This window comes from Pelodiscus sinensis, chromosome 16 (genome assembly GCF_049634645.1).
Source record: "Pelodiscus sinensis isolate JC-2024 chromosome 16, ASM4963464v1, whole genome shotgun sequence".
NCBI lineage: Eukaryota > Metazoa > Chordata > Testudines > Trionychidae > Pelodiscus > Pelodiscus sinensis.
In genome coordinates this window covers 37,751,690-37,770,923 of record NC_134726.1, presented here as the reverse complement: position 1 = coordinate 37,770,923, position 19,234 = coordinate 37,751,690, and the positions used below count along the sequence as shown (strand labels likewise).

The following is a 19,234-nucleotide window of genomic DNA, read 5'->3' as shown; positions in this document are numbered from 1 at the left end:
ACTCTACATCCTTCTTATCCTGAAAGGTAGCTTGTCTGGGTCAGAGCTGAGGAGCCCTGTTGGGGTAGGGCAGGAAGCTTGCCCTAGTGCTTCCTGTGCTATAAATAAGATTTCAGTTTCCAGAGTTCCAGGTGCTTTTCAAGAATGTTAAATTCTCAATGAAAAATTCTCAGCCTTCAAACTGTGTCTTATCGTTTATGCAGCGCTGAGGTGGGGGGAGAGACAAGCCATTTAAGGAATAAGAATTAACACCCAAGTGGAATGATTGAAGCGGTATTTTAAAAATGAATTGTGAGGTCTAGGAAATACAGTCCGACCCATTGTTTTATCATTGCCAAATGAAGAGCTCCTCCCTAATAAACTGTTTGGATTGGCGGCTTTTCGGTCACTCTAATCATTTGAGTGACATGAAGCTCTCCTGTCCACGTGCGTAATAGACCGAGAGTTTGTGGAAGCCAGACATCCTATTGTTTGTTTTTTCCTCAGGACTATATTTAAATAAGTTTACAAATTGATAGGACATTCTATTGTAAATCCCTATGTAGGGATATTGATAGGGTGCTGATAGAAATTAGTATTGATAAGAGGTTAACATTTATCTAGACTACATTCATCTTCTGCAGTTTTGTCTTGTACTCTGATGGTTGAAGATCTTGTCTTAATCCCCATGGAGGGCAGGGTGCAGGCTGAGGAAATGCATCTTGGTATAAATATGTTGAGTCAAGCATATGGGGTCTTACCCACATGTTGGAAGGGCACAAAGAGCTACACGAAACAGGAAAGTGAGTAAAGGTTGATGGTTCTACATTCACTTAGGAATGGTCACAACGCTAGAACATGAAATTAAACTAAGCAGGTGCACGAGAAATGATGATTTGATGTTAAACTTCCATATTTCAGAACATAACATTTAAATGAAGTTGGTATAGGAAAGATGAGTGTTGGACAGAGAAACTTAGAGGCAGTAAAAGATACTGTTGCTGGTGAAGGTACTTGAGCAAATGGATAAAAGCTTTGTCTCAATCCGAGGTAATTTCTGCACATGTGGATGATCCGCTGGGTCTGCGTCAAAGCCTAGGATAGAAGTGAGTTCTCTGAGTAGCCTGTACCTATTCCCACTCCTGGGATGCGCTGGCAATGCAGCTTGGATGGTGGCGCGCTCTTGCATCCCTTCCCTTCTTGCTCTCAAACATTCTGTGGGCAAGGTTATAAAAGGGGAAGGGGGTGTATGCTGTCCCAGCAGCCTAAGTTCCTTCTAACTGTAGACTAACCGGCTGACTAAGACTTGTGTGCCTACCTGTCTGATGCTGTAGTATGTTTTCTTTTGGTCTTCATCCAGATTTCACGGTCCATGACACATTTTGCTTGGCTGTGAATTTGGTAGGGCCCTATTCATAGACTAGGTCTGTTAGTAGCATAATGTTTGTGTGAGATTGGGAAAAGCAGCTAAGAAAGTCAATGTGGCTACATCTCTTCTGGTGATGCACTAATTAATGCAGAGCGAAGTGGCAGAAGTAATGGTCATAGACCCAATGTAGTGTTGGAGGTAGATGAAAGAAGATAAATGCCAGTGTAGTGTATAATGGGGTGGGAAAACAGGCCATGCTTGTTTGAGTCACATGCACATTTCGGGCTATGTAATCATGGGGAAGACTGGTTGGGTTAAATAAAATTACTTTGGAAGAAGCCATGGACTCTAAATGATCATAACACACACCCTGCATTGTAGACTCAAAATGATCATAATCCTCCACCCACAGCCCTCATTTCATGAACTATAGGAGTCTTAGCATCAACACAAAACAAGTAGAGCTTATCTACTGTAACCTGTCTGAATTGGTGCAGGTGATTCTAACTGTTGCGTTACTAGTGTGATTTCTTTGTGTTTGTCTCTTGGCTGGCTGTTTAGGAGTGAAGAGAATATGCTTCCTCTTTATTAGACTGCTAGTTTCTTTGTAAACAGTACTTAGACAAGATGCATCTGAATTTGCTAATCCTCTTTTTTTCATTTTTCCCTCCCTTATTGATTCTTGATAGCTTGTTTTCTTAATGAGACCCTGGCTTATATCACCTATCTCTTCTATCTAGGATTCTATATACGCCTACCAGTAGTTGTAACAAGTTTAGCTTATAACAGTGATCAAATGTAGGCCAAAATAACATATAGTTTCATATATGCTTTCTCTGATCTTTCCTGTTTGTTGTCTGCAGGTGGTCTTTGGAAGGAAGCTTGCATCCTTTTCAACAATACCAATTAACCAGCTGCAACATGAGAAGAAATATGACATCTATTTTGCTGATGGAAAAGTTTTTGCACTGTATAGGTAAACATAGCATTCCTTTCTCCATCCTAGCATTATCCTCTTTTCCCTTCCTTTTTTCCTTGGGGCATCTGAGCAGTGGGTGTTGATACAGGAAGAACATCTAAGAAAGAACCTTGAATATAGCTGTAGTTTCACCTTAGCCCAAGGGTTCTCAAACTTTGTGATACCGTGACCCCCCGTCTAAGTTGCTCGTGACCCCCTGGGGGGTCGGGACCCACAGTTTGAGAACCCCTGCCTTAGCCTAACAATTCTGGTGTTTTCAGTTGTTTTTGGATATATTGAGTTTGTTTAGAAAGATGAGGTAGACAGGTTAGAAAAAGTGGCCCAGGAAAGTGTGTAACAGGACATCTCTAAAATAATATCTTGTCCTCGGCATGTAACAGGAAATGAATGCTATCCTGAGGTAAAACAGTACAGACTGATGTTGTGGAAATGTCACTGCGATGTGTATCTTTTGTGTCATGTAGAGAGTGGAGAAAATTGGACATGTGTATCCGGAGGTTTGCAAAAGACCCGAGGCTGCAAAATGGACACACCCTTAAGTCTGAAGTCCTAGGTTTTCAGCTGCTTAATACAGAAGCTGGGATTTGTCATTAAAAGTCACCTTTCCCTCTTTCCCACATGTGGCCATGAGAAAAATGCTAAGAGTGACCTCTTTTCCTTGTAATGCTGCTAGATGTGTTAGGAAGAACAAAATCATGTGATCTACTATTAATCTTGTTTATTATGGTAGTGCTTAACCAGCCGAGAATGAGTCATCATGGTGTTTGTACAATGACTTGAGCAGAGTAGTAGATAGGGACTTTGTCTTGACAAGCTAAGTAGACAACATAGACACAGGCAAGGGAAAGGGGTGTAACACAAGCAGAATGAGCAATAGGATGGCAGCACACGTCCTGTTAGTTCCCTGCTTGTTTAGGTTGTGTGTGTAGATTCGATTAGGAGGAATCCACTAAATGGAAAGAACAGTGAGGGGAGTCAGGATGTGGAGGGGTAAAGGACTAGGGAGTAAAGGCAGCCAGTGCTTTGTGACAGGTTCGGTTGCTGGGACCTCCTTGGGACTGTCACATGATTTGCTGAAGTACTACTGAGCCTGCCTTTCTGCACTCGTGGGCACCCCTCAAGTCTGTCCTACTGAGCCAGACTCTCAGACTTCCTCCAGAAGTGAGACAGATTGGAGTCACAGACCTTTGCAGTAAAATCCCACCCTGAGATCAGCTCAGCTCTGGGAAGGCTCAGCTAAAGGGATTCACTTCAGCACCCAGATATACAGTCTCAGTGGAACCTGAACCCCAGATAAATCCATCTCACTCTGTGAGGTTTTATGTAAGATAAGCTCATGTTTTCCCTTTTCTCAGGGTAAAGAGAAATATGCACAGACTCCTTCCCCCCCCCAGTAACAATGACTTACACTGGTTTATTAATATACACAAGTGATTTTTAATAAGTATAAAAGCTAGGATTTAAGCAGTCATAAGAGATAGCAGACAGAAACAATGTAGATTACTAAATAAAATGGACCACACAAACTAAGCTTAATCCAGTCAAGAAATTGGTTACTTGTAGTATCTCACCCTTAGAGGTGTTCTAATAAGCTTCTTTCATAGAGTGGAAAGCCTCCATCTGTGGGCTCCCTCCTCAGTGACCTACCTAGATAAACTCACCCACCCTAAAATAGGTTTGCTTAAGGCGGGAATCCTTTTGTGTTCAGTGTAAACTCTCTCACTTTCAGTGGAAAAGCACAGCATCCAAGATGGGTCCCAGCATCTGGTGACATGTGATATCTCACATGAAAAGCAGTCATGTAACACTTTAAAGACTAACACGGCTACCTCTCTGTTACATCTCACATGAAGTATTTCACGTAAAGCATATTCCAGTTGTGCCATATTCATAAGCATTCATATTTTCATAAAGCCTAGAGAATGTCCCATCACAGCCTTTCCTTGGAGACTAGTACAACCCATTCAGCCTTGTTCGATCCACGAACGGGACTGTGGAGGCTCATTGATATTCTTTTATGGCTTGGCAATGACTGGATTGTAGTGGGTTTGCTGGCCTTCGGATCGAGAATGGAAAATGGAAGCATGCTGTGGGATTTTGCTATACTAACTGTATGAGGCGTTTTCAGTTGGGTGAAATTTGGTTAACCAAGTTTCCACTGTATGAAGTGTTCCCAAAAGCATGTTGCTTGCTGCCTCCTATTATTAGTAAATGGCTAGAGGATAAGGAGGAAATACATTCCGATTAATTAAATAAGTTTTCTCTGAGGAGATGCATTTTGTAATGATGTGTCTAGTTGGAAATGTCACAGTTTTGAAAGCCGACCCCAATGATTTGTCTCAGAGGTTTCTGGAAGCCAGGAATAGTTGCAGAATGACAGTCAGGGGCTAACTCATTACGCTCTTCCCTAATAACCAGGTCTGTGCTTCTGCTGTCACCGTGGAGAATGGTGCTTTATTGTTTCCTCTTTCACTTTCCCTCTTGCTCCCATATTGAATTAGCTGTAGCTGCGGTCAGTGTTATATGCTGTCAGATACAGTATTACATAAAGTTGTTGCCTCGCAGAGATTTAATGTGACTGGGTTTGACCACATCACAAATTAAGCTGCAAACTCCTTACAGTTACAGTTGGAGAATGTTGGGAACCCACTTTTGTGTGTGAATCCTCGAACACTTGCAGCCTGTTCGCAGGCCATGCGCTCTAATATTTGTATCAATTTTTAAGCAGTACGTTTGCTGCTCCCCTCCTGATATTCAAGCTTCCGTGCAGTTTGCTACACTTCTGCTCTTGGATTGAGGGAGGGTAGTTTTGGAATAAGCTTAACTCTACTCTCCTTGAGTTAGCGATTGCTCAGACAGCTATGAAAAAAGTAACACTCTGTTGCTGACAGGCCCTCCGACTGGAGCGGGGAGAACGGACGACTGTCCTGGGGCCCAGCAAGTCAAAAGGACCCAGCACTTCAGCTGCGGCTGCTGCGGCAGTGGTGGTGCCAGGAGTCCCAGGCTCTGTAAATCACTTCCAGAGCATCATGCTCTGGGTGGTTCTAAGGGCTGTGTGGGGAGGAGGCTGAATCATGCCCAAGGCAGCACTGGGCCTTGTCCCTTCTGAGTGCGCTGAAGCGCCCCCCCTCCCCTTTTGCCCAGGGGCCCCGGTGTGGCTGTTGGCTCCCCTGGTTGCTAATAAAACCTTTTTCTTTTCACTGTAGCAGTTGAAGTGCAGGTTTTTGGGAGAGCATTTGAAGTAACCTAGATAAACCTTCCTTGAATCTCTTTGTCCTTTAGGCAGCTACTGCAGCATGAATGCCCTCTGTGTGCAGATACGCGGCCGTTCAGCACCATTGTGGATTTGGAACAGCACATGAGAAAACAGCATGAGCTCTTCTGCTGTAAACTGTGTGTTAAACACCTGAAGGTGAGCCACAAAAAACGTGCTTTAGGGCTGGGAAAGAGTGACTTCAGTGCATGGGAACCTGTGTTAATTGTATGTTTGTAGAACACTGATGGGAAAGAGGAGGGCAGAATGGAATAGATGAGATGGTGGAGAAATGGAATCAATTACCTAGTTGAAGTTCCTTCCATCCTACCAGTTCTGTTTGCGTGACTTGCAGCATTGTATAACCCCCACCTCTCATAAATACACACACACACGAGACAGACACACACACACACGAGACACACACACACACACACACACACACACACACAGGCAGTCCCCGGGTTACATACAAGATAGGGACTGTAGGTTTGTTCTTAAGTTGAATCTGTATGTAAGTCGGAACTGGCGTCAGCCGCTGCTGAAACTGATTAGTTTCAACCGCGGCTGAATCTGGATGCCAGTTCTGACTTACATACAGATTCAACTTAAGAAACCCAGGCGTCCCCAAGTCAGCTGCTGCTGAAACTGATCAGCGGCTGATTCCAGGAAGCCTGGGGCAGAGCAACTCTGCCTCGGGCTTCCTGTAGTCAGCGCTGGTCAGTTTCAGCAGCAGCTGAATCAGGACGCCTGGGGCAGAGCAGCTGGGGTGCTGCCGGGTTGGTCCGGAGTGGCGCTGTGGGACCAACCTGGCAGCCCCCAGCTGCTCTACCCCAGGGGTAGGCAAGAAAAGCCTGGTCTGCTGTGGGGGGGGGGGGCACTAGCTGCACCCCCACCCCCCTCCAGCAGACCAGGGGGACAGGAGCAAAGCTGCTGAGCACGCCCGCAGGGGGACAGCCCAAGCGCGCCCGGGCTGTCCCGCTGCGGGCGTGCTCCACGGCTTTGCTCCTGTCCCCCTGGTCTGCTGGGGGGGGTCCAGCAAAGCCGCTGGACCCCCCCAGCAGACCAGGGACACCAGAGCAAAGCCGACGCCTGGGCGGCTTTGCTCGTTTGCCTGGGAGCAAAGCCGCCCAGGCGGCGGCTTTGCTCTGGTGACCCTGGTCTGCTGGGGGGGTCCAGTGGCTTTGCTGGACCCCCCCAGCAGACCAGAGGGACAGGAGCAAAGCTGCCCAGGCGGCGGGAGTCCCGCTGCCTGGGCGGCTTTGCTCTGGGGCAAACGAGCAAAGCTGCCCAGGCAGCGGGACTCCCGCCGCCTGGGCGGCTTTGCTCGGGTGTCCCTGGTCTGCTGGGGGGGTCCAGTGGCTTTGCTGGACCCCCCCCCCCCCAGCAGGCCAGGGAGACCGGGAGAAGCTTTTCTCGCCCCGGAGGACACGGGTGGCGACCCGCCGCCCGTGAGCTCTGGGGCGAGAAAAGCCCCGTTCGTAAGTGCGGATGAGACATAAGTCGGATCCACGTAAGTCAGGGACTGCCTGTATATAGGTAGTAGGTATAGCCCAGCCATCTCAAAAAACCTCGATGTTTGCTCCACCCCATGTGTGGTTAATGCCATGGGTCTCCAAAGTGCTATAAAGTGGTGGTGACATCGGGGGTGAACCCTACTTACCTGTGGCTCAGATCTGCTGTATTTAAATTGCTCACCTACACAGCGATCCGTGACTGTTAAAACCTGTTTTTCAACACTACATCCGTTGGAAAGTTGAGTTGCCTCTCGCCTTGACAGTTTACTAGGGGGCCTTAAAAGTGCGTATTTTGCTATCTTTTTCCCTTCGTGGACTCAGTTTTTAATGGCCATCGTTCTGTGGCCTGCGATGGGCAGGAGGTCTGACTAGATGATCGTAATGATAACCTTTCGGTCTTGAAGTCTGAGTCTGGGGACAGCTAGACAGTCAATGTTTTATGCCATCTGAAAGATTAAATTTGAGTGTTCCGAGTATAAAGCTGCCCTCTAGCTGCAGTGGTTCAGCTGTGGCTGAAAGAATGCTTGTTACCTCTAACCTCCAATATGCCTGCTACTTGCCAGCAGTAGGTTAATGTGAGGGATGGGATTCCTTCCAACCATGAAGACAATATATTTGGCAATCCTCACAGTTTTTGTGTGGTTGGTTGTTTGTTTTACTTTCACTGAAATGGAGTAGGAAATAACAGGTCGGCCATGGGCACTTAAGTGGACTGCATGAGAGAGAATCGGCCTGTAGCTGGGTATTGCTAAAGTAAGGCTGTGATTTAATCACAGGGGTTGCAGAAGTCACATAATCCATGACTTCTGGTTATGGCATTTGGGAGGTGCATGGTGCTTCCGTCAGCAGGGAGCTATGGGGTATCTCCATCGCCTAAGCAGCCCCTGCCGCTCCTGGCAGCCATAGGTGGTGAGGGGCACTCCGCAGCTCCCAGGCACCCCTACAGCTCCTGGCCACCATGGGCAGTGGAGGGCACCCGAGCTGCCCTGCTGCAGGTGTTGTGAAAACCCGCAGAGATCCCCATTTTGTCACAGATATTTTTAGTAAGTCACAGATAGGTCACAGTTTCCGTGAGTTTTTCTTCATTGCCTGTGACCTGTCTGTGACTTTTAGTAAAAGTATCCATGACACAGTCTTAGCCTTATTGATAAGAAACCAGCACAGTAATAGTAGTTGTATAGTGCTTCATGCTTTCCCAGACCCTGGAGGTTTTTCTCCTTCCTCTGTAGCATGGGGTACAGATCACAGCTGGAGGATTCTCTGCATCTTGTGGTCTTCAAAGTATTTGAAGGCTTCAATATCTGAGATCTAGGTGGGAGGATTATTCTAGGAGCGGGTGGGTGAGATTCTGTGGCCTGCATTGTGCAGGGGGTCAGGCTAGATGATCATAATGGTCCCTGCTGACCTTAAAGTCTATGAGTCTATGAGCATTTCATATTTGGAGAACTACATCTAGACAGCATCTGTGGAAAAGAAGGTCCTAGTTCCAATGAGAACTGAAGCTGCTCTTGTCTATTGATGATAATGAAGCCAGAGTAATCCTGGCCCAAGATGAGTTTCATACTCTTGGTCTAGACAAGATTTACATGGGATATCCGCTACTAGATTTTGGAGAGTATTTGGCAATGTACATTTTTTGGTTCACTTTGGTCCTACAACTGACAGGTAACTGCTTTTGCTGTTGTATATATCTTGGATTCTGTTATTTCCACTCCAGCTCATCCGACGAAGTGCGTTTTACCCATGAAAGCTCATGACCTATATATTTTTGTTAGTCTCTAAGGTGTTTTTAAAGTTAGACTAACTACCTCTCTGAGACTCAATGCCTAATGTCTTTTGTGTATATGTGTGCTTTGTTGGTATCCTCAGTTTTATAAGCGCTCTTCCCAGAGAGAAAAATTCCATTCCAGTAGCGAAGATGTTGGTTAGTGGTGCACCAGTGGAGGACTGAGCAAGTGTTTGTATATAGGCATCGCATCCAATAGCTCTATGAAGAATGTTACCAAATGCATAACAGCCGACTCATTTCATTTTACATTTTTTCCAGTCTTGGGTAGGCAGAATGCTAGGTATTTTCAGAAAATGGCTTTGATTTAAAGACTGTTCCCACAGAGTTGTAATCCAAACTTTGCTGCATTATTAGCACATGAAACAAAATTTACTAGGAGCAAAAGTGAAACTTGCAGGTCTGTTTTCATTGTTCCAGAAGGGTGAAATTAGATTTAAGTTGGAGAGGGACTTGCATTCTTACTCTCATTCACGGGACCATTCAACCACAGATTGTTCATAGCTCGAAAGTGGGACATTGCTTTGACTAGTAACGTAGGCCAATGTCATCAAGATTGGTAGAACCTGATTTACTCCATCATAAAACGGCGCAGCTCTCTGTTGACATGAGGTAAATTCTTTCTTTAAGATCTTTACGTCTGAACGTAAGTGGTATTCCCGCAAAGACCTCGCTCGACATCGAATACACGGGGACCCAGACGACACATCTCATCGCGGGCATCCTCTTTGTAAATTCTGCGATGAGCGTTACTTAGACAACGATGAGTTACTGAAACACTTGAGACGTGATCACTATTTCTGCCACTTTTGTGATTCAGATGGTGCTCAGGAATATTACAGGTTTGTGCAAGTGGCTGACATGGGTGTCTTTGAATTCGGTTTAAGATTTAAATCTTGATGGAAAGGTGGTTGCATCTGCTTTGAGTCCCTGAGAGTCAGCTGTGCACAGGCACCCAACCCAAGAATGAGCAGATTGCGTTTGATCGTTGTTTGACTTTGCATTGAGAGTGGAACCCTGGGACTGACAGACAGCTTTTTGCCTGCTCAGCTGCTTGTCTCTTGAAGCTAACAGAGACCTGCTGTGCTGAAAATGGGATGTATGTGTTGCTTGTCACGCTATCTGTGCAGACAGAGCCATTGAAATCTAAAAGCTGTGTAAACCTCTATAGATGAATGAGAGATACCATGTGCTATGTAGTGAATTGGCCTTAAAAATAGTGGCAAGAGGCAAACCCCCTGACCTCAGCAGTATTTCTCAGTGGCAGACTGGCTATGCTGAGCTGCTTTACATTTAATAAAGGAAAGGAGGTTTGTAAAGAAATATTTAATAGGCACAGCAGCTGCTCTGGTTTTGTGTTTACAATCAATGTATTTATGACTTTTCCCTCACTTTCGGTTTAAGTGAATTTGGTAGTGCTTCATTGTCACGAGGGAAGGCCAAGGGTTTGGCTGAGCCATATTTGGGAAATTTTAGTGTTTGACATTAAATCTGTCCTCTTTTTGGCTGTATGTTAACACAGGAAGGTGAATGGCAACAGTTCACACGTATGAGATCTTGATTCGTACAGCCCTTCATCTATTTATATCCAGTTCATTCTTTTAAGATTTCTTCACAGTTGAAGGCTAAACACAAAAACATTAGATCCTGGAGTGCAGTTCTGTGGCAATTTCTGCAGCTCTGCTACATAAGCCCACAGTAGCCAATGGGCTAAGGTTTATTTGGGGAAAAGATCTGAATAAAGTTCCTTTCATGAAGGGGCTTTTCTGCAGGCCTAATGTGACATGGTCAATGAGGCATCCTGCCGTGAATTTGGTTTACTTTCTCCAGGACCTACATTAAACTGTTGTCACGACACACAGAGAAATATGTTCAGAAGGCTGCTATTCTGGAGTTTGCAACAGGGCGTGACAACACTCAAAGGGTTTTAAAGAATGAACAGCTTTTAAATTGACTGCATCCTTGAGCTAACCAGTGCCTGCCCTCTTCCCAGCGATTACGAATACCTTCGCGAACACTTCCGGGAGAAGCATTTCCTTTGCGAAGAGGGACAGTGCAATACAGAGCAGTTCACACATGCTTTCCGCACAGAAATAGATTACAAGGCCCACAAAACAGCCTGCCACAGCAAGAACAGGGCTGAGGCCAGACAGAACCGGCAGATAGATCTTCAGTTCAACTATGCCCCTAGGCACCAACGGAGGAATGAGGGTAAGTCGGACTGGAAAGAGTAAGTTGCCAGAAATACCTTCTGATTCCTTAAGGCTTTGAAAGTTCTCAGAAACACAGTGGGGCAGTTAGCCACATGAGGACTGAAAACTCTCATGTCCCATTTTAAAATAAGGCGATTATTTTCATAGCTGACTTTCTGATCTTGCTTGGGATACAGATAATATGGATTGAGAGTGATAACCTGGGTACCTAGAGGGAGACATCTGGTACTGAGTGCATGGAGATACCTGGATATTTTTTACTTTCTTGGAAATTGCTGCATATCAAGATAGAAATTTGCCCTGAACTTGAATCACAATCCCATACTATATAGATTCCATATACAGCTAAATGCCTTTTAGTGTGATAATGGTGAAGGCTAGGTGGTTCTATAAAAATCATGGCTGCTGACTGCATGTCAGGAAAGGTCCGTGGCTTTCAGAATCATCTGTGGAGCTAGGGTGTTGTGTTATGTTAAATTAGAAAAATAATTGAGAATGATGGGACATGTCTCCTGATCAGGTGTCGTAGGTGGAGAGGACTATGAAGAAATCGACAGATATAACAGGCAAGGCCGAGGCGGGAGATCAGGACTCCGAGGAGGGCAGCAAAACAGAAGAGGGAGCTGGAGATATAAGAGGTGAGTAGCACAGTGTGCCCGAGAACCTACTGTTGAAGGTGAAATAGTTTCTCTCTTAAATGATCATAGAATCGTAGAACACTAGAACTGGAAGGGACCTCGAGAGATCTTCAGGTCCAGTCCTCTGCCCTCATGGAAGGACCAAACACTGTCAAGCTCATCCCTGATTAGGTATCTGTCCAGCCTGCTCTTAAATATCTCCAGTGATGGAGATTCCACAACCTCCCTGGGCAATTTATTCCAGTGTTTAACCACCCTGGCAGTTAGGAAGTTTTTCCTAATGTCCAACCTTAAACCTCCCTTGCTGTAGTTTAAGCCCATTGCTTCTTGTCCTATCCTGAGAGGCCAAGGAAACAATTTTCCCTCGTCCTCCCTCTGACACCCCATTAGATACCTGAAAACCGCTATCATGTCCTCTCTCCACCTTCTCTTTTCCAAACTAAACAAGCCTAGTTATTTCAATCTTCCCTCATAGCTCATGTTTTCTAGACCTTTAATAAGTTGTGTTGCTCTTCTCTGGACCTTCTCCAATTTCTCCACATCGTTCTTGAAATGTGGTGCCCAGAACTGGACACAATACTCCAACTGAGGCCTAAACAGTGCAGAGTAGAGCTGAAGAATGACTTCTTGTGTCTTGCTCACAATAATATATTCTTACAAAGAGTTACAAAGTTTGCAAACAATACCAAGCTAGGAGGGGTTGCAAGTGCTTTGGAAGAGAGGATCAAAGTTCAAAATGATCTGGAGAAATGGTCTGAAGTAAATAGGATGACATTCAGAAAAGGACAAATGCAAACTACTGCATTTTGGAAGCACAATCAGTTGCACGATACAAAGTGGGAAATGACTGCCTAGGAAGAAGTGGAAAGGGATCTAGGGGTTTTAGTGGATCACACCTAAATAGCAGTTAACAGAGTGATGCTGTGCAAAAAAAAAAAAGTGAACATAATTCTGGGATGTATCAACAGGAGTGTCATGAGCAAGACACAAGAAGTCATTCCTCTGTTCCACACCATGCTATGCCTCAGCTGGAGTGTGGTGTCAAGAAAACATGACTTATGAGGAAAGAGGGGAAAATTGATTTTGTTTAGTCTGGAGAAGAGAAGACTGGGGGGGAGGCGGGGCGGGTATAAGTTTTCAAGTATCTAAAAGGTTGTTACAAGGAGGAGGAGGAAAAATTGTTCTCCTTAACCTGTGAGGCTAGGACAAGAAGCAATGGACTTAAATTGCAGCAAAGGAGGTTTTGTTTGGATATCAGGAAAAATTCCTAATTGTCAGGGTAGAGAAGCACTGGAATAAATTGCCCAGGTTGGTTCTGGAATCTCCATCATGGGAAGTTTAGTCTAATCTGTTCTTAAACCTCTGTCAGGAATGGTCTGGTTATTACTTAGTCTTGCCTCGAGGACTGGGGACCGGATAAGAGGATCTATTGAGGTTCCTTTTCCAGTCCCAGCTCTGGAATGGTGTATTGGTGGGTGGGTGGGGGCAAGTGAGAACTGCAGTACCAACTTCTTAGATAAGGTTGTGATTAGTCTTCCTTAGAAATCTGGACTCCGCATGCCCACAGTGAAACAAAACTATTTTATGAGAAATTTCCACTCTCTGCACTTGTCAAAGGAGTTGAACATTGTAATCTTATAGCTCTCCTAAACTCTCCAACAGGTGGGTTAGTGCAACTGGGAATTTTCTGGCCTTAAGATCATTGCGTTCATTCTGAACTTGTCTTAAGGATTTTCTGAAGAAACTGACATGCCTTTTAATAACCTTTTAGGTACATGGTAATAGCTTACAAGTACCTAAAAACGTGTCACAAGGAGGAGGGAAAAGATATTCTCCTTAGTCTGTGAGGCTAGGACAAGAAGCTTAAACTGCAGCAAGAGAGAATTAGGTTGGACATTAGAAAAACTTCCTAACTGTCAGGGTGGCGAAACGCTGGAATAAATTGCCTAGGGAGGTTGTGGAATCTCCATCACTGGAAATATTTAAGAGCAGGTTAGACAGACGCCTATCAGGGATGATCTGCGTGGTTTTTGGTCCTGCTGCAAGGGCAGGGGACTGGACTTGATGACCTCTCAAAGTCCTTTCCAGTTCTAAGATTCTTTACAGGTGTAGCAGACCTCTTTAGGTTTGGCCAGTCATTAAATTCCTGTTTTGAGGGCCATACTTTTTTTTATTGAACTAACAGATCTCTGGTTGGTCAGACTGAGTGCTTTGGAAAAAGAAGAGGGTTAAGTATCGAAATTAAACTGCACTTTATCTCCTTTCATCTACACGATATCTAAGAGCTTATACCTACCAATTCTACGTCTATTTTTTTCTGTCTTGTTGGGCCATCTGTGGTGCCTTTGTTACTGGTAACTTCACTGGAACAATCCATCTCCAAGCACCGTATATGTTGGTGTGTTGCATGTGGATCTTGCATGTGTTGGAAGTTCACGATGAACCATATTACCCAAAGTTTCCTACGTTGGAAATGAATGGGGGAGCGCAGTGGTCCCATCCATCTCTGATATTGTCATCCTGGTTTCTGCTGTGCTCCGATACTGGCTATCGCCCTCTGTAGAATTGAAAAGTGAATGGTTCCTGGTTTACTACAGCGGAACCTGGGTGTGATTGGATGAATGACGATGAGGGTCAGTTGCAACCTTTCCCAGCAGGTGGCAGCAGCAGGCAGTTGACAGAAAGTGGTCTGAATGTGACATTTGAAGGTGAAGGGTGGTGTGAGACAAAAATGCTTTCAGGCCCACTCGTTCTGTCTAGTTTACCAAAACCCTGTCCTGTCCGACAGGGAAGAAGAAGACCGAGATGTTGCAGCAGCAGTTAGGGCATCAATGGCAGCAAAACGGCAAGAAGAAAAGAAACAAGTAGAGGATAAAGAAGATGTCAGTCGAGGTAAAAAAGAAGAATCAAAGGACTCAGAAGTGTCCAACACTAAGCGAGTGCCAAAGCCTTCAAATGAAGCCACAGGTTAGTTACATGTGTGTTTTGCGGGCTGGAGAGAGTTCCAAATGTCATGGGTAAAAGGTGTGACTGGTTATGGCCCACACGGCAAACCACTGATTTTGGCCATTAGAGACCTACCCAGCTAGCCTACCTTGAAACACGTCCATGTGTAATTCCTTGCTTTGGGATTCCAGCCTTGTGTTCAAGTATTTCTGCCCAGATCCATTTTAAATAGGAACAACCAAAATATATGTGACTTGCTGTACAGCCTAATTAGGGATGTTAAATTTAAATTAATCGGCTAATTCAGCCATGGCCAACCCGAGGTTTATGATCCGCATGCAGCTCCTCCTACCTCTCCCTCCCTCCCCTCTCCCCCGGGGGCTCGTAAGCAGTCTCCCCAAAAACGGCCCTCTCCTCCCGGCTCCCTGTGCCGACCTGGGCAGGGGAGCCATCCAGCATGGCCATAAAAGATGTAGACTTAAAGATGGTGTCAGGAGCCTGCTGTGGTCAAAAAGCCTCAAAACACGTTTAAATGCGTTTTCTTAAAGGGGCAGAGGCTTTTTTTTTTTTTTTTTTTTCCCCTCGACAACTTTGCCCCAGCTCTTTGCACTGGATCCACTGCTATCTTGGCTCTGTGCCCAGAATGGTTTGGCCACCCCTGGGCTAATTGGATAGTGGGTGCAATTTACGTCGACTATTCAATTAGTCCACTAGGGCACCTCCGCCTTTGAAATGTAGCAACAGTCCCAGGGCTGTTGCTACACTTGAAAGGTGAAAGCGCTGCAGGGAGCACAGGGCTAGTAAGGGACTCAAGCAATCCCCCACTAGCCCCGTGCTCCCTGTGGCGTTTCAATGCAGCAGCGCCGCATGCAGCCCGGCGTTAGCAGGGGAGTCCCCAGCTGGCCCCAGTCTGCACGTGGCGTTTCAAAGTGGCAGTGCCATGTGGAGCCCAGGGTCTGGCCCCGGGCTCCATGCGGTGCTGCTGCTTTGAAGAATCACCTGTTTCCTCTCCTCCCCCCGGCTGCCTCTTTCTGACTAGTTGTTCACATCCCTAAGCCGAATAGAATCAAATCAAAGTTTGCAACATCCTGCCGTGGCGTCCAAATCACTAGAATCAGACAGCGAAGGCCTCCCATGTGGTACTTTTCAAGTGAGGCCATTTTGGACTAAGTACTGGTGTGTTAATGTCATTTTGTAACAGGCGTTAAACGTTCCTGTTGCATGAATTAAAATAAATATTATAAAACCAACTGAAGTAAGACTATGAATGGAAAGGCCTTGAAAGCAGGTGCAACTGATCCTTGTGGAGATTTGAGCCTTCCCTACTATGGAAAATGTTCAAGGGCTCGTGAACTGCAGGATCATAAAATACATGGAAGATTTATATGGCATTTAACATAATTATTTTGAAGTCAAGAATCAAACCTGTCCTAAACAACCCAGTGGCTTCCTGTCACTGTTCTTGACTATAGCTAACATGCTGTGATATAAACTTGGGGCATGGTGACACAGTAGCACATGTACTGATCAGAATGGAAAAGTGCAGTTTGACAGTAGTGTCAAGTGCTTGTGCGTTTTTCTGGATTAAAGTATCCCAGTGAAGAGCAGCATAAAGTGCCAAATTAGAACTAGTCTGGGTGCACTGACGCAGGTTAGTGGCTTCCAGGGCTGAGTTAAAAGCTTTTCTTTGGTCTTTCTCTCAAAGTTCCCAAAGAAGCAGCTGCTAATGGTGCTTTAAGCCAAGATGACTTTCCAGCGATTGGTTCAGCCGCAGGACCTCTGCTGCGGTAAGTTTGGGCAAGATCATAGCAAAATGAAGGCTGGGTCATGGGCTCACCTGGGGTCTGAGTTCTGCAGAGAAGCTGAAGTTAAATTATTTCTGAGAAATTACACCGCTGACCCCAGATTCTGGCTATGCATTCTACCCACATGGCCTCAGTGGCATAGGCTGTCGCTCCCTCAGGCTTGCTTGATCTATTCTAAAGGTTGCTTCAGACAAGTTTCTTATCTCCAGTCGAGAGCCAGCATGTAGAGAGGGGAGCGTGACGGAATAACTTCCCTTGAAGCCGTGGTGGGTCTAACAGGGCTACCAGGTGACCCTTGCAAAGCTGGTGGCTACCGGAGTGCCCCTCTAATGCCCACGATTGCTTCTGCTGTGTACGAAATGCGAGCCTGATAAGGCAGCATCCACGTCCGGGCCTAGAAGTCCCACGTCCGGGCCTAGAAGTCCCACTAGGCTTGCAATGTGACATCTCTGCGGGAGGGCTTTTGTAACATGCAACTTGCTTGTAAGCACACCTGCATTTGAATTTTATCTCCAATTGCCTGAGAGTCTCAATGCCTCCTCTAAGCGGTGGTATTTTTGAGGGGAAACTGCACTTAGATGTTGAGCTCTTTCTGCCCGGTGGCTTGGTGCCTCCTCTGTCCTGGCTCGGTGACTGCTGCACACGGTGTTGTTTTCCCGTCCCTCAGGTTGGCTCAGCCAGCAGCTGTCAAGCTGAAGGAAGAAGACTTCCCGAGCCTTTCCTCTGCCGCACCCACCCTCGCTTCTGGGGCGTCTTTAACGTACACGGTTGCGGCCAAGAAAACAGCCTTTCAAGAGGAGGATTTTCCAGCTCTGGTGTCCAGAATGAGGCCTAATGCTAAAACGGTGACGAACCTCACGTCTGCATGGAGCAATGGCTCCAATAAAACCGCAGTGAAAGCTGTCCCTTCCCTCAGCTCCGGTTCAAGCCAGCTAGCCAAAAAACCAGCTCCCTCGAAGAGCAGTAAAGGGAGCAGGAAGAGCAGTAAACTCTCCCCCTCCGATGACGAAGACGGTGGCAGTGGCTTGACAACCCAGGAGATCAGAAATACGCCGACGATGTTTGACGTCTCCTCCTTGCTGGCAGCTTCCACCTTACAGACTTTCACTAAAGTGAGCAAGAAAAAGAAGATGGGCGTCGAGAAGCAACGAGCGTCATCCCCTCAGCTGGAGGAGACCTTGTCTCCCACAGCAACTTCGGAACAACTGGCGGAAGCTGAGCAGACTCCATGTGTGCCTGCAAATCTGCAGCTGCCTGACGCAACCACAGATGTCGTGAACGGGCACTTGGAAAAACCAGTAGCAATCTGTAGTGCATCCAAAGAGCCCCCTGGCCTTAAAAAGCCACCAGTGACTAACCAGTGTCCGTTATCTCAGGAAGACTTCCCAGCACTCGGGAATTTGGGACCATCTAGATTGCCACCACCAGGTAACCCCTGCAGAAAGTCAGTCCCATTCTGACTGTACCTCAGAGAAACGGGGTGTGTGAAACGTGCCAGAGAGAGGAGGGGTTTTGATGGGTATTACTCTTCAAATGGGGCCAGTTTCCTGTAGTTCACTGAGCGAGAGAGTAAAGTAGCAACATTTAGCCCAACGAAACCCCATTGAGCAGTTTGAACTCCCCCCGCCCCATTAAAACGCCATTGAAATGTTGGGACCTGTCTCGTTCCACAGCAGAGCCGTTGGGGGCTGTAGATGAGCAGCCAGCCTCTAAACCTGTAGTGGGCAACCTGGGGGCCACAAGAGGCCCATCGGGGTTTTACGTGTAGCCTGCAACACGGTTCGTTTGCTGTTGCCCACATGCAGGGTTGCTGGATTCCGCTGGTTTCTGTCCACGTCACTTTTTTCCTGTCGCTATTACCAAAGTGACGCAGAGGTAAAGCAAGGGCAAGTGAAGTGAGGGGCGTGCTGATTCCCCACGACGCTATCTGAGAGCCGGGCGTTCCCTCTGTGTCCCATCAAAGTGCAACCAGTCAGTCGACGCGCCCTGCAAATGCAGGGGACGCGGGTGCAGAGAGCAAAACTACCCTCGCCCGGGACACCGGCTTGATTACAATTGGGCGGCCCATTGAGATGCAAGGGGACAACTGATGCGGCCCCTTCACTAGCCTCGGTTGCCCATCGCTGCTCTAAACACCACTGCTTGTCTGATGAGTCACACCAGGCGTGTGTGTGCACTTGGGTGTGCCAAGGGCTAGTTAGGGAGCTCTCGTGCAAAGGGACAGACTGTCTTTCTGCTGTGTGAGACCAGTCCCTGGCAGCATGATCAGTGCGTGTCTACACATGATAAAGGTTTTTCGCCATGGGTGACAGATGATGTCATCGCACTATCTAGCCACGAAAGCAAAAGTGGCCAGAGACGGGGGTAGGCGAGTGTAGTGAACCCGGGGCGCAGCCTGGCAATAAATAATAAATCCACGTAGGCTTGGTCTGTTGTTTACTCTGGATTTACACTGGTCGAATGCCCTTGCTTTTCGTGCTGCTATGAGGGGTGTAACTAGTAACACAACACCCCTCAAATTGGGTAGTTTACTGTCGTCTGTGTGCGTAGCTAACAGGGCATTTCACTCGTAACCACCCTCCTGCCTCCAGAGTGGAACGCTCGTGCTGCGAGCTCTGCGAGAGCAGAAGGATGACCCAAAGGGCAGGGAAGAATCAGAGAGCCTATTGCCCTAGTTCGGGGGGTCTCCTACACCCGTCGCAGCACGGTGCCGTTGCATCTCGTGAAGGTGGCAACACCCCAGAAGATG

At 46.6% G+C, this 19,234-nt stretch overlaps 1 protein-coding gene across 2 annotated transcripts in view; it reads left to right on the top strand.

Moving 5' to 3' along the window:
• The window catches only part of ZNF598 (zinc finger protein 598, E3 ubiquitin ligase), a 30,377-nt gene that overhangs the window by 6,413 nt on the left and 4,730 nt on the right, over positions 1 to 19,234 (top strand). The window contains exons 2-10 of one of the 2 annotated variants that reach the window (XM_075899839.1): positions 2,212 to 2,324; positions 5,610 to 5,739; positions 9,514 to 9,725; positions 10,877 to 11,094; positions 11,617 to 11,734; positions 13,920 to 13,961; positions 14,523 to 14,701; positions 16,386 to 16,467; positions 17,153 to 17,913. In XM_075899839.1, coding sequence (XP_075755954.1) covers positions 2,212 to 2,324; positions 5,610 to 5,739; positions 9,514 to 9,725; positions 10,877 to 11,094; positions 11,617 to 11,734; positions 13,920 to 13,961; positions 14,523 to 14,701; positions 16,386 to 16,467; positions 17,153 to 17,913 — 1,855 coding nt within the window. The remainder of the gene's footprint in view (positions 1 to 2,211; positions 2,325 to 5,609; positions 5,740 to 9,513; positions 9,726 to 10,876; positions 11,095 to 11,616; positions 11,735 to 13,919; positions 13,962 to 14,522; positions 14,702 to 16,385; positions 16,468 to 17,152; positions 17,914 to 19,234) is intronic. The other variant, XM_075899840.1, reaches the window with a different exon arrangement.